At 37.1% G+C, this 21,378-nt stretch overlaps 1 protein-coding gene across 7 annotated transcripts in view; it reads right to left on the bottom strand.

The window, feature by feature from the left end:
- Positions 1–21,378, bottom strand: part of CDK14 (cyclin dependent kinase 14) — a 556,073-nt gene that overhangs the window by 174,578 nt on the left and 360,117 nt on the right. For all 7 annotated transcript variants that reach the window (XR_004321561.1, XM_032484028.1, XM_032484029.1 and 4 more), the window contains 2 exons: positions 21,170–21,290; positions 1,735–1,828 (listed from right to left, as the gene is read on the bottom strand). Coding sequence is in view for 6 of the 7 variants with exons in the window: in XM_032484028.1 (XP_032339919.1) it covers positions 1,735–1,828; positions 21,170–21,290 (215 nt within the window). In the remaining variant the exon portion in view is untranslated. The remainder of the gene's footprint in view (positions 1–1,734; positions 1,829–21,169; positions 21,291–21,378) is intronic.

Genomic DNA, 21,378 nt, shown 5'->3' on the forward strand with positions numbered 1-21,378 from the left:
GAAGAAAGTCGCTGTAATATTAGGGACACTGCTGTTTGTCCACCTGCTATGAGTACACAGGGGTGCCTGTGACAGAAGATACTGCATGAAGGAATCACATGTGCTTTGGTTCTCTAGTTTCCATTCTCCTTTTCTTTTCATTTTAATGCTGATACCAAGGTGAACATGGTGGTGATGGAGTCTCAGTTCGTATCTCTACACCTGCCTGCAGTCCTTATACTTACTACTTAATGTGAAATCTACATTTTAAGGCTATCCTTGCATAATCCAGTAAGTACATCTCTCGACATGGTCCATGCTAAAATGCGCCCCAGTGATTTCATATGGGAACTTTATTAAAGAAGAGAAGAGTATGATAGTGTGGTTACTACTACAATGTCTATAGTCTGAATCATTTTAACAAAAGGAGCTCTTATTCCATGTTTTAAATAAGTTTATACGAATATTAGCTAATGCGAAAGTTCCACTTAATGAAAATATCTGGTATACAAATGATTTGATAAAAATAATAACAATGTATTTATGGGGTGTTTATTATGTGTCAGGCATTGTTCTAAAAGCACTTTGTGTAATTAAGTGAATTATTCCTCAAAACCATCTATAAGGTAGGTGTTATCATTATCCCTTATTTTACCCATGAGAAAACTAAGGCTTAGAGAGCTAAGTACTTTGCCCAAGGCAACAGAGCAGGTGATAATTCCAGGTTCTTTAGCTACAGAACAAATATCATTTTTATTTTTTGCAGATTTAAGAAAAATTAAATACTTTACATTTTAGAATCGTTCCAGATTTACAGCAAAGTTGGGACAAGTAGTACAGAGTTCCTCGATTCCCCTGACCAGTTTCCCCGATTGCTGAAGCCTTACATTATAGGGAATGTCCGTCACAACTAAGGGGCACGCACTGGGATGCTGATGTTAACTGAACTGCACACTTCACTTGGATCTCACTAGTTTTTCCTTAGTGTTCGTTTTCTGTTCCCAGATTCCTTGCAGGACAATTACACTGAGCTGTCATGTCTCCTGAGCCTCCTCAGTTTCTCAGACTTTTCCTGTTTTTCATGACCTTGGCAGTTTTGAGGAGTCTTAGTCAGGTATTTTGAAGAATCTCTCTCAATTTGGATTTGTGTGATGTGTTGTTCCTGATTAGGCTGGGGTTATGGTTTTGGGAGGAAGACCACACAGAGGAAGTGCCATCTTAATACATTAAGATATATTAAGGGTACATGAAGGGTACCAGCTACCAACGTAGCTTATCTCTGATGATCCTACCCCTGAAAACCCTGGCTGTGGTAGTTTGACTAGTTTCTCCATTTTGAATATACTATACTCCCTCTTTCCACGCTCTACCTTTGGGAAAAAAGTTACTTATCAAACCCCACATGTAAGTGAGTGGGTTGGGGCGGGGGGTTAAGCTATGCCTACTTGAAGGGAGGATGGCTGTATAAATTATTTGGAATTTTTCTGTCAGAGCTCTCACTTTTAACCTGTTCTTCTATATTGCCTTTGATGTCCTATTCTTTCTTACCATTTTGGCATATTATTCACATGCAGTGGTTTAAAAATATAATTTTTCACTAATTTCCTGCTTTTGCAAAGACCAAAAATATGTTAGAATTAAATGTGGCAACCAACAAATTTGTTTGAAATTATTTTCCACTACCACTGTAGAATTTGTCACCAAGGGATGCAGTCGAAACCAATTTTTCTCAGAAGCATTCTGAAAAGAACTTACCAGAAATATTCGTTCAAGTTGATCCTGAATGTCTTTCATTCCTGGAAAAGCAGCAACTCCTTGGATCATTTCAACAAAGATACAGCCGACTCCCCTAAAGAGAGAAGGAAGAATTGTTACAAAAATTTCAATATATTCTGCTTAGAAAACTAAATCTGGAATTAGAACATCTACTCCTACAGGAAAGGAACAATGAATAAATAATATTCTCAATGGGTATAAAGGGCTGTACCACACGTACCGAGATTCCGTAACTTCCCTTTCTCTGTCTACTGCCCAGAAAGGACTCCAAATAGATGCAGCTATACTAGGCTCAGAAAGTGGTGGAAACCAATAACATGTAAACCTCATTGGTTTCACCTGGCTCACAGGACACAGCCAAGAAACTCCTTAGCCTGATACAGAAACCCTCCACAGTCCTGCTCTACATCTTTTTCCAACCCTATATCACGAATTCATAATGTATTGTCTTCTCTAGCTGTCGAAGGCTCAAATCTCTCTTTGCACCAAAATCATTTGGGGAACTTTTTGAAAATGCAAATGATCTGAACACAAACCTCGGAGACTGTTTCAATCAGCTGGAGGCCAGGCATTGACTCGGGCTGCTCAGGTGATTTAGGGCAACTACACTGATGATCTCTAAGCCAGCGTGACCTGCCCACAGGCCAAGCATAAACTGCCACAACCTGGCTCAAATTGCTCCACTACCTAGAATTCCCTTTTTCTTCATCTATTTGCTCTTGACATGCAAATCCAACCCAACCTCTGTAATCTAATTACAAAGCCTTCCATGAGCATTCTGCCAGACAGGACACCTCCATTTATGAGTTTGTTAAGCTCTTATTCAGCATATTGGCCATCTATTGTAATTAACTTCCTCACCTAGCTTAGCCTCCCATGCTCACAGTTCTTACCTAGCATGGCAGGTCAGCATATCAGGAGACCTCCCCCCAGACCACAGAAGACTGCACCTAACTCAACAGGAACATCCAATCCATAGCATAGGCAGAGAGCCAATCAGATACTTCTGCTGGAAGTTTGGAAGATCAAGTCACTTGGGAGCAGGACAGAAAGAAACTAACATATGTAGATGGGATAAGTCACATTAATAGCAGAGAACCAGCAAGAATGGCCACTTTCCTACAGATGGAACTCACTGAATTGATCTGGTTCCCACTTTCTGAAGGCCTCAATGCTCAGATAATCCAGTGTTTTTGCTAGATCTCTCTATCTTCCAGCAATTCTCCAGGATTTAAAAAAAAATGGCTCTACCTTGAATGGGTTTATGTTTCCTGAAAGTATCCTAAAAAAATCATAAACATATTGGGACACTTCTTCAATTGCTCCACTCACATTCAATTTATGGTGAGCAAACCCTTATGTATTTAACTTATTTCAGGCCCTCTGTAGGTTAAAGACAAGGAACTTACTTCTCTATAGCTGCCCCAGTTGTACATAAACAATGTTTTGAATTAAAGAGGTAATACATTAGCAGAAATCTCCTCTCTATGACATCATATAATTTTTATCCAAATTAAATACCAATAGCATACAGAGTCAAAATGACTGAAAACAAACAAAAGCTACCTTATATCATAAAAAATAATTCCATTTTAGTAATAAGAATTAATTTCAAAATCAATGCTCTAGGGTGATGGGTTTTAACACAAGCTGTTTCCTTTTCAGATAAGAGGGAGATCAAGATCACGATGGCGGACTAGGAGGCCATGGGACTCACCTCCCCCAACAAGCACATCAAAAATATATCTACACGTGGAGCAATTCTCACTGAAAACTACATAAAACCCGCAGGAAGACTTTTGTACTACCTGTAAGAAAGATTCACACAGAATTAAGTAGGAAAGGAAGAGAAGTGTTCAGGTTGTGACTTGTGTCCTGGGAGGGGACTCAGAAGAAGAGGGAGATCCTCCCTGGGGGGGGAGCTGTTTGGGCCACATATCAGGCACCCCAGCCCTGGGGTCCAACAGCAGGAAGAAAGATGAGTCCTCTTAGCTCGTTAGAAAACCAGCACGACTAACAGAAGGACTGTAAGAAACCTAGAGTCTACCTGTGAAGCGCACACACACACTTGCTTACCCTCAAAACAAGGCAAAGAGAGCCAATCGAAACTGCACTGGACTCTGGCCAGTTTCCTGTGACCACTTTCATGTGGACGCCCCAGCTTGAGCCTAGTGTTCATTCTGGCCCCACTTGCTTCGTGATGCAGCTCCACACTAGGGTGAGGGCTGCCACAGTCCAGGGGAGTGCGCGGTTGTGAGAGATGGAGCCAGCCAGCTGAAATAGCATCTGAATGAGGGTGGCCACTGCTGGCGCCAAAGGGAGCAGTGCACCAGATCAGTCCAGTATGCCCATAAATTCTGCCATTTGCAACAGCATGGATGGACCACTAAGCATAGTTGGTATCATGCTTAGTGAAATAAGTTAGAGAAAGACAAATACTCTGTTATCACTTATATGTGGAATCTAGAAAATAAAATAAACAAATGTATATAACAAAACAGAAACAAACTCACAGATATAGAGAACAAACTAGTGTTTACTAGTGTGAGAGAGGAGAAGAAAGGGGCAAGATCGTGGTATGGGATTAAGAGATACAAACTACTATGTATAAAATAAATAAGGAACAAAGATATATTGTACAGCAGGGGGATATATAGCCATTATTTTGTAATAACTTTAAATGGAATATAATCTATAACAATATTGAAACAGTATGTTGTACACTTGTAATATAATACTGTAAATCAGGTGTACTTTAACAAAAAAGTATAAAAATCATAGTAATAATAATAAAAAATTTTAAAAGATTTGAGAGACAACAGATATCAAGAATTACTTTATTGGTATACTAAAATGCAATGATATTCTTATAAATATTAGGGCTTCAGATATCTAGTTAGGTCTAAAATTTCAATTTGGTGGTTTTTCACATTTTTATACCAAGAATTCTTTTCTAAGGCTACTGACCTACATTTCTACTGTCTCCTTATTTAAGTTGACATAAAATATCCTGACTCTTTAATAGCTACCAGTACTTTCCTTTTTTTCTATTCAGACTGTGAACTTTATTCTCTACCTTCTGACCTCAGTCTCTCCCACCACAAGCTGCAACTGTGAGTGCAAAGACCCTCAGCAGAAGCCACCTCCACCGACGTTGTGCACTCTGCCAAGCGGCTGGTGAGGTAACCTTTTACACTGTCAGAACTACTTATGGAAATTCTTTTACCACTACTTGTGCTTGGTCCATAACATCTCCATAATTCGTTACTTAGAACAATTTAAAAGATAAATCTATGCTGCAACGCTACTCAGTCGGAATGAGATGATATAGCATTTCTGTAGGCTCTTATCCGCTTAGCTGGCTAAGGGATTTGGACTCTCATTTCTAATGGATGTTTCCTATGCTGTCATTTTTCAAAGATGCTTGAGGGTATACTAATGAAGCTGAGAGAATTATGTTTAAAGGATTTAGAAAAAGAGAGAGAAAGCACAACAAATAAAAAAGTAGAAGTATAAATATATCAGCATCTTAACATAGCAGAATACTTTATTACTGGAGTTTCTTTATTGCTAAGCAGCAATAAAAAGCCCTTCAACTTAATATGGAGGGACTACTGCCTGCTTTCCTTTTTTTTCTTTTTTCTTTGCTACCCTCCATTAGCCCTGTGCTACCTCTCTATTGATGGATTAAGATGACTGCCCTGAGTGGTTTACTGACAAAGAATTCAACCACTTAAACTCTATATTTATGATATATAATCTTATTTCAGGAAACATCTCCTTTAATTTGCTTCTTTGGGGAATTTGAATCATTGTGTAATTATCAATCACTTAGTAATTTTTCAAGAATAAGAATTTGGTCATAAAAGCTCCCAATTAAAGGTGTCACAGGATGCAATGTGTTCAGACTCTTATTTTAGGATTAGTTACCAGGCAAGGTAATATATAAAACACCCACTCATGCTCACACACCTTTAATTCTTTCGATCTTAAAATTTACTAATTTATTTTATGCCACAGCTATGTAAATATTCTTTCATTATGATTCAAATCAAGATTTTAAGCAGAATTGATAATTTTTCGTCATTATAAGCAGAGACAGGCCACTTTTTAGTCCTGAAGTTCATACAATTTGGGAGTTCTCATTATGAAAAATATACAAAATTATCAATTAAAAATTGGGTACAAAAGTGAATTTAGGATGAGAAACATTAATCAAAAGAAATCATAAATTTTTAAAGCTAACAAATGTGGCAAATAATATGTAACTCAGAAAAATAATACAATATATTTATTAATGGTCTGACACCCTTCCTAATACTTTTCTTTCTACAGTTTTGGTAATATTCAATTACCTCTTCCATGAAAATTCTGTAATATATTTCTCTATAAAGAGAACACAGAGATAATTTAGTTGTTCCTCTAGCACAATGATGACTTTTTTTTCCTGATGGTATGGAAAACTGTTTTTTTCCCCAGCTTTACTTATTATTGGTATGGTATGGTCACATAAACTTTTAGGACTGGTGTCAATTAGGGGAAAATGTCTCTCACACGTCTTTCAAATATGTATGTTATAAACACAATAATTCTAAAACATTCTACATAATTCCCATGATAAGGTATCAAAGGAGCACGAGAGGTCATGCTTAGTTAGCTCAATGTCGGGGGGAGGAAGGACCTGCACCAGTGGAACCCAGTGGATAATGATGTGGTGGAGCCAGGAAGGAGAACAGTGCTTCCAGGCAGAGAAAACAGGAGCCAACAACTGAGAAATCTTGGGAAAGCCAAGTGCTATTGTTATGGCTTTGAGTGGAAAAGGGAAGGAAAAGTTAAAAAGAGAGTCAGAGTCCATACTCTAAGAAGTCTGTGTTTTATTCCTAGGCTAGAAGTTCTCAATTTTCTTCTGTATCCTAATACTCATGGTGAACAAAGCTCACCAGTAGAGTACATAGAGTGGAGAACTCAGTTATTTTAACAGCTTTGAGGACAGAAGCACTAGTTGTAAAGCCACTTCATTCTTTCCCACTCATGGTAGCCAATGCATGGGACTGATGATAGTATAAACCCTCTCTCTACTGGGTGGGGGCAAGGGTAACATGCAATAATACACAGGGGCCCACAAACTACGGACCATGCACCAAATCTTACCCAGTATCTGTTTTTATACAACTTTTGAGCTAAAAATGGCTTTTAAATTTTAAAATGGTTGAAAAGAAACAAAAGAAGAATATTTGAACACGAATTCAAAGATACATGCATTCCAATGTCCACAGCAGCATTATTTACAATTGCCAAGGTGTGGAAGAATCTAAGTGTCTATCAACAGATGACTGGATAAAGATGTGGTATGTATATAACAATGGAAAGCTATTCAGCCATAAAAAAATTAAAATTTGCCATTTTCAGCAACATGGATGGACTTGGAGGGCATTATGCTAAGTGAAAGAAAGAAAAAGTGCCAGAGAAAGAAAATATTGTGCAATATCACTTAAATGTGGAATCTAAAAAATACAACAACCTAGTGAATAAAACAAAAAAGAAGCAGATTCACAGACACAGAAGAAAAACTAGTGGTTACCAGTTGGGAGAAGGAAGTGAGGAGGGGCTATATAGGGGCAGGGGAATAAAAAAAAAGGTTATCATTGTTAGGATTCAGATTCTAATCACCTAAATGTGGGTTGAGGCCTGAGGTCCTGCATTTCTAACCAGCTTCTAAGCAATGCCAATGCTGCTGGTCACAAGACCAGAAAATGAGGAGCAAGAATCCAAAGGAATCCAGGTAATTATGTTTTGAAAGGAGTTTTATAATTCCGATTAATTCTCTAAATATGCATCCAAGTTCTACCCAAGAGGACCAAAAAGAAACAGCAGACTAACAAAAATAAGTTAGATTAAATGCTAAACACAATCTAAATTTAACACATAGGGATGCAATACCAACTCAGAAAGGTTCTACATTAATTAGCCTAATAGGTAATTTTATTTAGCCATGGTTCACTGAAATACACCATTATGCAATTAAAGCTAGTGCAATTTGACGCACTAAGTGGCCATTTATTTATCTCACTTTTCTCTGTTACAAATATATATATTTGTAAAATAGAACAAATAGACCAAAGAGTTTTGTTCCCTGGGAGGTTAGCTTCTAAAGGACTAAAATTTAAAAAAAATTTTTTTTTGGCTAAACTTGCAAGAAAATTTATTACACATAACAGATGTGATCTTTTCACGTTGGCATTTGCAGTACTTGAAAAGTGAAAGATTAAAAAATTACATTCCATGTGCCCTTGGTGACTACTGAAGGAACTGAATTGATTAAACTGTCACTCATCATTTGCTGTGGTTAGTGCTTCATTAGGCACAGATAGGCACAATATATCTTAGTCAAATACTTCTATGGCGTGCTTAGCTCTCAAGGAACGAAAACAAAACCAATCCAAACACTAGACTGTGGGTAAAAGCCCATCTCAGAAGACATTCAATTCAAAACAACAGATTTTCTTATGTAAGGGGAAACTTTAAGATTTATTTTTCAGTCTATGAAAGAAAACTATACCTCTGAAGAGTTGTACTTACAAACTAAGCATATCAGAACAAAAATCAAACAAAAGCGAAGAATGAAGTACCAGAAGTTAAAGAGGTTCAATAACGCCACGGCCCAGGGCGGCCTGCTGCTGACTGGGGAGGAGGGGCCAGGCAGTGAGAGGGAGCCTACTGTCAGTGTCCCCATCTAAAGTACGACTTGCCAGAAAGATCAAGAAGCCTAACCACCTTAAACTACTAGCTGGCACGAGTGCTTTAGGTTACAATGTTAATTCCTGCTTGTACATTTTAATATGCACATATCTATGTACGTATTTTTAGGGTATGTATTTCAGTATACATATATCTCAGTACATATATATATTTTAGTGTGGGTATGTGCATATGTATATATACACTTCATATATATACAACTTATTTTATATATTATATATAAATTATATATATTTTATAATATAGAAAATGTATAAAGTATATATGTGTGTATATATATATATTTCAATCACATGGGAAAGCTGTTTTTTTGCTCCCTGGTCTAGTTACCTACCCAGAAATCCAGGAATCATCTGAAGCCCTTGCCCTTCCAATACCACTCTCATGTTGTCACATCCCAACTATTCCTAAATATTCCTGGTTTCCAATCACCTTCCCCCCTCTCCATTTTCCCAACCTGCTTCTTCAACTCTGTCCTCCCATACCTACAAATATCAGCTTGTTCACCCCTTGGTGGGCTAGTTTTTGTCCACGGCATGGCCTACATGTCCTTCCTCTAGCTCTGTCAACTTTCAAAAATGCCTTTGACGAGTCAGCCCAACTAACTGCCACCTGGTGACATCTCCCCTGATCCTCTACTTCTCTTCAACCATCCACCAAGGATAAATGTATCACTGTCACCTCTGAGCCATCACTGTACTAACTGTATACCTGTGTTAGCTTATTATGCTGTTTTTCCTTCTGACCTTAAAGGCATAGATGGATTCTTCTCATCTCTATAAGCCCCAGGACCTAACCTGATGCCTGGTACAAAACAGGTGTTCAATAAACATCTTTCAAATGAATGAATGAATGATTCCATAGTCTGAGGAATGCATATAAGAGAGTGCAGTAGAGAAAGGAATTTGAGTTAGAACTAATATCATCATACAAAATTAAACACCAGAAAAAAATCAGTTCAGTCACTTCACCAAAATATCTAAACCTTAACTTCATTTATGTCGCTCTGAAGGAATTCCAACGGTCTCCATGGAAACCTCTGGTTCAGCAGTACAAATTACTGGACTGCTAAAATTTAGAGACAGAGGGACTTTATGCTTTGATTTTTACATGTAAGGAAATTGTATTACACATTTAAATGTCTTAGTTTCAGTCCCAGAACCTGAAACTGTTACTCGGAATCCTGGGCCAGTGAGCCCTTCATCATACCACGTCTCCTCCCCAGTTAGAACAAGTGTCTTTACTTAGTTGGTCTGGTCAGATTAAAAAAGAAGAAATAGAGATGGCAAATTCGTTCTCATTCCTGATGACACAAATGCTAACAAGGACAAATACAAACCCAAAATCAAGTCTTCAAAATTCAGTTTGGGCAGGAAAATAATCAAAACTCTCCTTAAAACTAGAGTCTATCACCATTGCTAGTGTACTGAAAATAAGATGGTTTTCAGTGTTAAAGAATGCTTGAAAATTGAAAACAGACTCCCATAGATAATGAAGACCTCCAGAGAGAAAGTTAAAAGATATCAGCCACAGGTTATAGATAACTGGGAATATTCAGACGAGGAATATGCAAAGCAGTAACGATTAACACAAAAATTTAAATAGGAAAGGCCCTTAATGAGGACCACCATAAAGGAAAAAAATGTAAAGCTCAAAATGTTTCACTGAACAGCAGAGAAGTATTATTTCTTGTACTATGGAACAATAAAGGAAGAGAGAAGTCCCATTTGATTAGTCGTGTAAAATGCTACCACTGAAAGCACTTCTCCAAGGAATATCTGTAGACCAGGAAGGACAAGAAAAAACAAATTAATAAGCCTTGCACATCTTTAATTTCTGTTTATATGACAGCTGATGCAGAACAAGGAAGTCATATTATAAGATTTCTCCCAGCAAATGTATTAATCCTCCTGCAATAACGTGGAGAATTAGGAAAAAAACTGTTCATGAGTAATTATCTTAAAGATCAAAGCAAATGATGCATTCTAGTAATCTTGTTAGAGACATCATATCTAGTATACCACAAAGACAAATCACTGCTAAAATCATCATGTGAATTACTTTCCCATAAGGAGAATTCTAAACTTCAATTTATAGTGTTAGGTTGATATATTTAGTTCTAGTCATCAAACGGCGTAACTGGGCTTTGACGGACTATGGTTTAAAATGTTGGAAAGAGAACCACTAAGATATATGACTCGATGGATGCTATCTGACAGCGAAAAGTTTGACAGCCATCTTAGATAACATATGATACACCTGAAGGCAAAGATTTTCCCATTATAAATCCTCATTGTCCATTTTTTTGTGAGGTCTGTGGGCTTTTTGGCATATTCTCAAGGACTTGCCCTAGAATGTGGCTGTATAGACTAGATAATAGGTACAGACTACAATACGAATGACGCCCCCTGGAGTTGTGTAATGCTGCAGCACTAGCGGGTGCTGCTTGAGGACAGGGACTACTAGGTCTTTTTCACTCTTGAACCTTGGAAATTTGTTAAGCTTTTGTGGAGTGAATGAATGAATAAAGATAATCATGTTGTGTAAGACAGACCTTAGTGAGAAGAGGGCTGCCCTGGGATTCTAGAGGTGCTTTACCCCTCCGTGCTGCCACTAACCAGCTAGCTTGAGCAACATAACCAAGAACCTTCAGACTGGGGGCGTGGGGTGGGGGTATGTGTGCAGGGGTATAAAATGTCCATAAAACCACAGTATAACAAAACTATAAATTGATTTCACTGGGTTGTTAAAATTCTGAAACAGTTTCTAAATTAAATATGTTAGGATTAAATATGACAAACAGATGAAAATTTATATAGTTGATATAATACAGTTTTTCAATTTGTCGAGGCTACATTAGGTTATGAATATATTTTATTTTCAGAAGCAAACATGGTAAAAGCTGGCAATCAAAGAAGAACCACTGAATTACCAATGAGAAATAGAACTGTCTGGCCAAGCTCTACAGAAAATGCAATTATGTGAGCATCTCATTCTTAGAATCTACTGTCTCATATGGAAATCAGAGAAATATAAAATGCCACAGCAAAAGATGAACAACCACTTATGTATGAGAAAATAGGAAGCTACTCAGATTCTGTCCTTGGTAATTACTAAGTGCCTATCATAGACTATGATTAAGTTTTGTTATACATGTATTTTTTGATCTCACAGGTACACTCATTCATGAATGAGGGCAGCGGCACGTCTACAAGTCAACATGATGCTCCACGTTCCCAACAAACACAGCCAGACCAACGCTCCATCCATGTTAAGCTGGTTGATGGTGACCATGAAAAGGCACTGCAAGCTTTCAAGGCTTTACTTCTTTTGTCAGCATTCCTGGCTTTATAAATGATGAAGCCCACCATCCCCATTCCTGCCCAAATCTCCTGATAAACTTGGGTACAGTAGGGCTTCATGGGGATTCAAACATTCTTAAGGCTTTGAAGCATCTCGGCGCAGGACCAGTGGCTCAGGTGGCCCCAACCCACAACCAATGACACGGAAAGGTCACTGAGTGCTCCTTTTACATTTTAATGGAATTTAGCAGGCTGTTTCTTGGCCACTGATAGGCTATTGTAGTTAAGTTTGACTTTAACTGCTTTTTAATTATTGTACTATTTCTTTTTTTCCACTAAAAAATGATACCTTTTAGCAATAGAAATCTAAAGACATTACATCTGAAGAGCTAAACCAAAAAAAAAAAAAAATCTAAGTTTATCAATTACATAATATAGTGTTTAAAATCAAGAAAGCTACTAGTATATTCATTATATTAATGCATACGGCAGAATACTGGTAAATGAAAGTGTGATTCCTAATTAAAGTACACTCTAGACAATGCAGTGTCCTGAAGAATTAATTCACAAGTGTCACAACAGCACAGAAGTCCCCACTCTCGTCCTTCAATGAACAGTATGAAGTAGACATTCAAACCTCTTTACCAACAACAATGTTTACACAAGTTCCATGCTTCTCTCCAATCACATTTCCATTCAAGCATCATAGCTTCCCTGTACACATAAGGTGACAGTCTACCTTTTCACTCACTGGATTAGAAACAATATTGACTGGAACATTTGCTGAAAGAGTTTCACTAATTGCTTTCACTTGTTTTAATAACAAGCTTATGTTGGATTCACATATGCCATTGATTCAAAAGAACTACTTTGTACAATCACTTGTATAAAATCATGTAAAATTTTTATCTTTTAAAGAACTGTCAATTCACATTCTATTCCCTTTCATCACTAAGCTTGTCAAAAAGCATTTCTCTTTCTTTTCAAGTTTGTTTTCATAAATAAAGCTGTCATTACTTCCCTAACAGTTAAATGGTAAGGATTACAAATTTCTACCACTGTACTGAGATGCTGGCAGTCAAAAAGCTCCTGCTTGCACTGTGCTGTTTTTGTTTGGCTCTCACCCACCAGCATAAGAGGATGAGAGATGATCTTTTTTCAGAAGATGTGGATGAAGGTGTGGCAATCTAGACAGACCATGGGCAGTTACAATTTCAAGTTACAGTCAGAGTATTTACCTACAACAACTAAGAAGAGACTTTAGAGACGCAGGTTCTAGAAAGTGTGAAGGTGAGTCTGACAACCGGAAATAGGGTGGAGGATTGAAAGTTTGTCCAAAGCAATTGACCCATCAGCCTTCCCTGACCATCTCCCGGCCCAACCCACCATCAGGAAACTGAGTGTTCTCTAGAGACGTTAAATCCAAAAGGCTTCAAACTGAGGAAAAAAAGGTGACAGTAGGGTGAGACACAAAGTTGAAAAAGGGAAATTAAATGAAAAATGTTTAATTGGTCTGTGTTTCTACTGGAGAAATTTGGAAATTGGTCTGTGGCACTAACAGAAATTTGGAAATTTGCTTAATTGTTCTGTGGCACCAACAGATAAGACACAACCAAAGCTCACTATCAAGCAATTTCAGAATACCAGGGATAGACAGAAGAGTCTAATACTTTCCACAGAGAAAGTATGGAGGCGGCATGTAAATGATTGTGAGCCAGAATGGAATCAGACTTCTCAGCAGTAATAGAATGAGAATTCTGAAGGAAAAAAAACCTAATTATATATTCACCTAAACTTTATCAATCTTGTGTAGAAGCAGAATAAAGACATTTTCAGAAAACTAAGAATTTGAAAACTTGCATCTCTAATGAATTCTTTCTTAGGAAACTAAAAGAGGAAGACAAAGAATACAAGAAACTGGGAATCTATAATCAGTAAAAGTAGAAAGGAAATGAATCCAACCCAGAAAAAACTCTAATAAATTTAATACTTACAGAGGCGTAAAGGAACGAATAAGACACAGTAAAACACTAAGAGGCTAGCAACAGCAGGAAGCCATTATCGGCCTTAGACTAAAAGCCATTATTGCCCCTAGAATTAGAAAGGTCAAGTATTACTGAAATCTATTGACAGAGTCATGAAAGAGGGGCTTCCCCACAAAAGTTGTAGTTAGTCATTCCCCCAGATATGGACTAAAGCAGGGAAGAAGTAGGGATGAATATTTAATCTTTGTCTCCTCCCACTTGTCCATTACCTGATCACAACTGGAAACCAGTAGCTAAGGCAGCTTGGGGGATGTATTCCCTTGGGATCAGCCATCCAGGACACAGAGCAGGGCAGAAGAGGTTAGAGAACAGATTTGGAGGGAAAAAGAGAATAACTATCTTAGGACTTACAACAGGAGAGGGGTAAATGGAAGTCCTGAGATGACAGATGTTCAGCTGTGCTTAGGCAAGAAATCAGAGCGCCAAGAGAAGAAAGTTTCAAGAAAAAGGTTGAGTAAGAGAGATGTCAAGAAATTAAATGGGATTAATTAGATTTGCTGATGAATGTGAGCATCTGGAAAATACTTTTCATATGTAACTGACAAATCCTTTACATCCATAAATAATTAGCAGTAGGTACAAAGACAGTTAAACTAATAACAAATCAGAGACAATTATAAAGTCCAGGAAAAGCAAAAGGTTATACAAGAAAGCATACATAATCATGAATACTACTTGACTTCACCATGAGTAATATTTACATATTAATATTCAAAATACTGACAGAATGAGATGAAGGAGGTGTGGGGGAAAGTTGATGAAGTTAAATCCTTGTCTACTATACCTCTACTTAGTAGTAATGCCTAAAATAGTAAATTAATAGGTAGCAACATAAACAATTATTTAACACCTATGGAGATAGTTCCTAAAAGAGCTGAAAGTAGTAGTTGCTTCTGGGAAAGAGGCTAGAGGGTGAATATATTGGGTGAGGCAGGAAATTACTACTTTTGTTATTGTTACTGTTGTGGCATCTATTAGTTACTGATTATATCTGAAATAAGTTTAATTATACAGGTTTTCTGATTTGGAAACTGAAGATAAAGATAGTTAGGGGATTTAGTCAACCAAGTCCACACAGGTAAAGAGTGGCAGAGACAGAACCTACTTTAGGCTTTCAATGTGTTTTTTTCCCACAGGATTGCCTCCTTTATACACAACAAACCACTGTTAGTTACATGATCAGAGAATCAATTTCTACATGAATACCCAACTTAAAACATATAAGGCGCTAGTGTACATCCAATGTTCTCTAAACTCTGAGTACTAATTTATTTCCAAATTACACATACACACATACCCCACACAGAGTAAGGTGAGAACATCTTGTTCCAAAATTTTGCTCTAATTCTGGAGACAAAGACAGTATGTTAATCTCCCTAAAGCCAAATATAGCAGCTTCTTTTTCTTTGACGTATCTTATAGCACCCTTTGATGCTGTGCATTAATGCAAATGCAAGATATTTAGTGTGGCTGACTGATATACTAAAAGCCAATAAGAACACTATTCTCAACTTTTGTGGAGTCTTATGTTTCTCGAAGAATTTCACATTTAACCATCTCTTGCTATTCTCATGAACCAGGGAGGCAGCTGAGTATACCAAGGGCTATCTTAGTATCATGAAACTTTAGTCATTGTGACTGACTATTTAAAAATTATCCAAAAAACAGTTGTAGGTAACCAATTACTTTGTGAACTTTGATTTAAAAAAATGGGAATTTTTATTTGTTTTTGAAATATTTATTAGTGAAGACTACATACAAAGTCTCATTTTATATATTTATAGTCAACTAACTTATCACTAATAAGTAGCCAAATATATCCATTGAAAACAAACATACACTCTTTGTCTCACAAACACACACTGATAAACAACATGGGATGTAAAGATCATAACCATGCTAAGCTTTTGATAGAATAATGGAACTGGTTCCCTTCAGCATTCCAAAGCCATAACTAAATTCAGCAACTTTGGCAACCACTCTATAATGCCATAATAAACTAATATTAGAGAACTGTACTTTTGGAGATAATTTGTTATTAAGCAATGTAACAGAAGTTTTCTGCAAGGAATTTGAGTTTGTAGCCTGCAGTCCTTGGGTGTGAATTTAGCACTCGAGTGCGTCGTCTCTTCTGACTACTAGCATTTAGCAAATTATTGCTCCACATATAAGTAAGGCAACCATATGTCACAGTTAAATCCCTGTTTTATGCCTATTGTCCTAGCAGAATTACTATTAACACTGAAAGGTATCCTGGTATGGATGGTATCATCTACATCATTCTAATTTTCTAATTTTAAGGGACTTATCAGTGGTGGGAATGGCTCAGAAACCATGGCTGCCACCAGGAGCTGTTTTCAACCCCCTAGATGCCCTTCTGACTGTCTGTGTTTCGTTGTCATGTTCCATTGCATTGTCAGTGGCTACACCAATAAGTCACTCAGATTACGTATTATTTGAGCAGCTCTCAAAAGCTCTTAAAGAGTTGTTACTTTTGACAGTGACAAATTTGAATCCTCCTTGGTCTTATGAACTGATTAATTAGAAAATGTGTAAATGATGTTGACAGACAGATGACTTTATATAGCTCATAAACTCAAATTCTCATTCTAACCAGAATTCTTTTTAAAATGGGCTCATTCATTTTAGCAGAAGTAAATGAGTAATGATTAGGAGTTGGGAGCATACACGCCAGCACAGGCATTGAAAATGTACTCAATCCAATGAATCATGTCTTAAGTGTATTTCAAAGAAAGTCCTCCCTGAATAAAACTATGTAATGTAGAAAACTGATGTGAGGGGAGAAAGGCGGTCCACAAGGCTGTCATGTGAGAATGAAAGCCACCCACTTTATTGGTAGCATGCAAAGGATCCAACATGACTCAGAGCATAATGTAAAGTCTGAAAGAGGAATTTACTGATTTGTGTTTTGGAATCACTTTACTAGTAAAACTAAAAAAAAAAAAAAACAGTTTCTTGTAAATCATCTTAAGAGACTATGTAATACGTTGTACGGAGAAGGGGCTTTGAGTGGGTTAGCCCTGAGTATGAATGCTGGCTCTGCTCACTAACTGTACAGCTTTTACTATTTTATTCAGTCTCTCTGGGTTTTGTTTTCTTTCACTGTACCATAGAACAGTAGGTAAGTAATTAAAAATGCGTAAGAGGGCTTAGAATAGTTTGCGTATTAAAGTATCCACTGTCGCTATAATTGTTATTACTATTGCTTAAGAATCAATTATTATTATTACTATTACTCAATTACTCAAGATAGGACCTTCTATGGAACAAATTTATTTTAGTAGGTTTATCCAGAGTAGGATTCAATTATGATTTTTCTCTCTGTAAACACTAGTAAACAAACCTGAGTCCTAGGAAACCTTGTTTTATTATATAAGTTTCCTTGGTTTAAGAAAGATCGTTAAGGATGATGGCAGAACACTGTATACTGCCAAAGTGTATGGTGATTAGGCTTATTTTAAAAAATGCAATGCTAAATGGCCTTATAATACTCAATAAATAGGTAATTTCTTTTCTGATATATGCAAAATCAATTTTGATGCAGATATCTTTCTATATATCAAGAATGGTACAGAAATTTTTTTCTAACCACCCAGCTGCTACAATGTTAAATAAATTAATTTTAATTCTAAATCAGAGATGTAATAGAGAAAAGGGTGATTTAATATGCAATCTCATTATACTTGACAGGCTTATTTATAAATGATTTGCCCCACATTTTGACAAGCATAGTTAATATGTTAATTAGCTTTGGAAAAGATGATAACAGGAGAGACTGACACGCAATCATCCTGCACACACTGTGTTGGGGAGCACTGTAATTGATACAAGGTGGTACCACTATAGAGGGTGCCCACCCAAAAGCACCACAGTCTTGATGAGATATTTATTAGCTACAGATAACTTAGTCACCCTATGTTAAAATTAATCCCTTAAAATAATCCCAAGTGACCTTCTGCTTCAGAAAACAAATGCCACTCTAAACATATTTATGAACTTCTCTAAAGGAATATAAAGCTTATTTAGAGCAATGACCTCGACAGATAGAGCAGGAACTCCTTGACAAGGGAGGAACTACACAGATAAGCTCCTTTTCACATCTGCGCTTCTCTTAATGTGGTTTTCAGTACATGGTAAGTCTTTTTGGTTTAGAAGCTTAAAGATGATTTCCTATGCCTTGACTTTCAAAGAGCTATAAAATCCAAGAATTAAGGGAAGTTATACACAAGACAGTGTCCAGTTTGAGTCCTCTGCTTAAATCCTCCTTCACGGAGGAAGACAAAGATACCAAAAAATATCTTTTTTTAAAAAATATATTAAGTATAGTCAGTTTATAATGTTGTGTCAATTTCTGGTATACAGCATAATAGCTGAGTCATACATATACATACATCGTATTCATTTTCATATTCTTTTTCATTATAGGTTACTAGAAGATACTGAATATAGTTTCCTGGGCTATATAATATAAGCTTGTATCTATTTTATATATGTATCTATTTTATATATAGCAAATCTCTAACTCCCAAACTATCTTTCTTGATGAGTTCTCAAATTGCACAGTATATTCATACATCGCCACGGTGCTGGAGACCTAGAGCAGTAAATCATAACACAGAGAGCTCTGATTTCCATCAGTTGCCGCCAATGTTAATGCAGAAGTGTCTTCATTAATATTTTTATTGCCCGAGGCTATTTAAACAGAAAATTGGAAATTGTAACACTGTGTAGGGATCGTTAGTTTTTAGTTACTACCCTACTGCCCCAGGATGGTAAATGAGGTATAAAAATAGCCTGAAATCACTGCCACCTGCCTCCTTGCTACTGTCTATGGGTTAATATTTGTACTGCTCTTTTGTGCAGCTGAGCCTTGACTCAATTCCAGTCCCATTTCCAGATCTTTGAATACCCAGCATCAAGGTCACTGATGATGCAAAAATCAGTGCCCTGTGAACTTTTCTCTAAGTGGGAAAAATACATACGTTTTACCTAACTTACAGGAAAAAAAACAAAATGGCTTTTAGCAAAAGGCCTGGAATGAAACCAGATTCAGAGTGACAGGCATAGCATAGACATAATTCAGGTTTTAAGGCTTAGAAATAAAGAGCCAGTAGCATGGGAAACTGCTCCAACATAACACATTTACTATTTGTTTTTTGGCAATGAATAATCTTGGCATGCAGACAAAAGGGCACTTGGGGGTCTGCTATTTCATATCAGTTGTCCTCCCTTCCACTTAAATAACCATCTTCTTCTCATGCTTCATTACGTCTCTGTTTAAAGCAAATCGCCAGAAAGCAACCAAGTCTTCTTCCTCAAGAGAAGGGACACACATAGGCACATAAACATGAAAGAAAGAAAGGTTGAGGGGAGGAGGGTGGAGAGGCACAGACTGGGAATCAAATCAGAAACCGGCATATTAGCACGTCACAATCCATGTGGTTCTTTGTACTTTACAGACACTTTCAAAGGTTTGGGAAAAACCAGCCACTAGTGTATAAAAAACAGCTTCTCCTGATTCTGAGGGTAGAGTCTTAATTACACTGCCAAGCACAAACACAAAACTGGCTCCAAGCCACAAATATTTCCAAGCTATGTTCTATTAGCAGAGTCCTTAACTGACCTCACTGAGAGACAATCTAGAATTTTCATACTCAAAAAACAGAAAGTAACATTCCATAACTCAAGACTATTAAGTAATGATTATTTGCATAGCCAGCTCTCAACTATAAGGCAGGAAGGAAGAAGGGAATGAAGTAGTTAGTAACCAATATCCAAACGCATTCATTGACCTTTATTTCCAGTCTTTCCCTCCCTTACAACTAATGATCAAAATATCTATTTTGCTCAAGCCCCTGCTTAGCCTTGGGGAAAAAAATCTAATTCTGTAAACAACTGTCCATAAAAGCCAGGAAGTGTGATGAAAAAAATGAATTAGCTCAGCTCCTCAATGACAGATGATTGTCTTTATTCTCAGTGTTTTGGAGCAAGCGTTACAACAGCATTAGATTTATTATAAGGCATTACAAAATTTATGGCAATAGATCTTAGGCTGTTTGATGACCCAGATTCTTTCATAGCTCTATTGAAAGCTACAGATCTACCCTCCATAAAAATAAATATATCTATGGGTACACAAAACGCTGCATATAGTTTCAGTGGTTTCACAGATCCCCAAATCCCACTCCTAAGGGGGTTGCTAGAATTTAAATGAAGGAAATCTACACTGTGTCCTACATGGCAAGGAACTTGATTGTTTTCTCTCCATAAAATGTTTGGATCAAAAATGTCAGGGAAGAAGCCAGGCCTCATCACAGCCTAATTTACTAAAAGCCAAGATGATTGAGGGTTGAGCAATGAAGTAATACACGGCAGGAAGATAAATGACACATGCTGAAGTTTTATTGAGGTCATAAACATTATGTGAACATGTAGCTGAATTCTGTATGTGGGACATAATCATTCATGGAAGGTGATTCCTGCTATCAGATAGCCATGTGCTATGTGAATTGTTTTATTCTGAATACAACTGTGAGTCCAGAAAAGGGATTTTTCTATTAATAAAGGACATTTTCAACATTCACTATTAAGCCCTTCCTGAGTACTAAAAAATAAGATTATTCCCTTCTTTGATTATTTGATTTAGATCATGCTAGATTGGGAATTTATCACAGTTTATCATTAATACTAATTGTACCTTAAGTCTCACCAGTCTTTGGGTCTCCTAAGATAGATTTTTAAGTTTTGCTAAACCATTGTGTAAAATTGTGAGTCTACTGAAATTAAACTTACTGTGGTATTTTCAAAAAGTAATTGTTTTATTTCATTTTGGATAATTGGTACCAACAGCTTTCAGGAGTATCCCCCGTCAACTTCAGCACCTAACAATGACACCAGAATTTTCAGACTACTTATCTGAGCTCTGTTGTGAATTCAAATGTGCTCCCTACTTCTTCCAACCCAGGCTGCCATTTGGAGATACATACTTCCTTGTTTAAGCTAAAGCCACAAATTAAGATCCTTAGGGAGAAAAATCACTGTACTGACAGTTAGAAAAATGTCTCTGCCCCTGTCCATCAAGAATCATTACCAGACACCATCTGCAAGGGAGTCCTTGATTAGGGAATATTCTCAATTATGTTTTCAAAAAACCCAGCAGTATTGCCACACACAGGCAAACACTCCAGTACCATTAATCTTCATTCAGACTGTTAGGATGTTTGTCTAGGCTTGACCCAGACCAAGCACTACAGATAAATTAGCTAGAGTAAAGCTTCCATTTCTCACCACATGTCAAGGCAGGTGGAATATTCTGTCGAACCCAGGAGGACATCTGGAGGTCTGTACCATAGGGTAACCACTTCATTGGAGTATGTGTGGCTCGGAACGGATTTTGCTCTTGCAAGACCTGTGGGTTACATGAAACACAAAGAAGTTTAATAGGCCTTAATAAAGCAAGGGAATTTAAATTTGAAAGCGGACAGTTTTTAAAAGGT

The sequence above is a fragment of the Camelus ferus genome, chromosome 7, assembly GCF_009834535.1.
Source record: "Camelus ferus isolate YT-003-E chromosome 7, BCGSAC_Cfer_1.0, whole genome shotgun sequence".
Classification (NCBI taxonomy): domain Eukaryota; kingdom Metazoa; phylum Chordata; class Mammalia; order Artiodactyla; family Camelidae; genus Camelus; species Camelus ferus.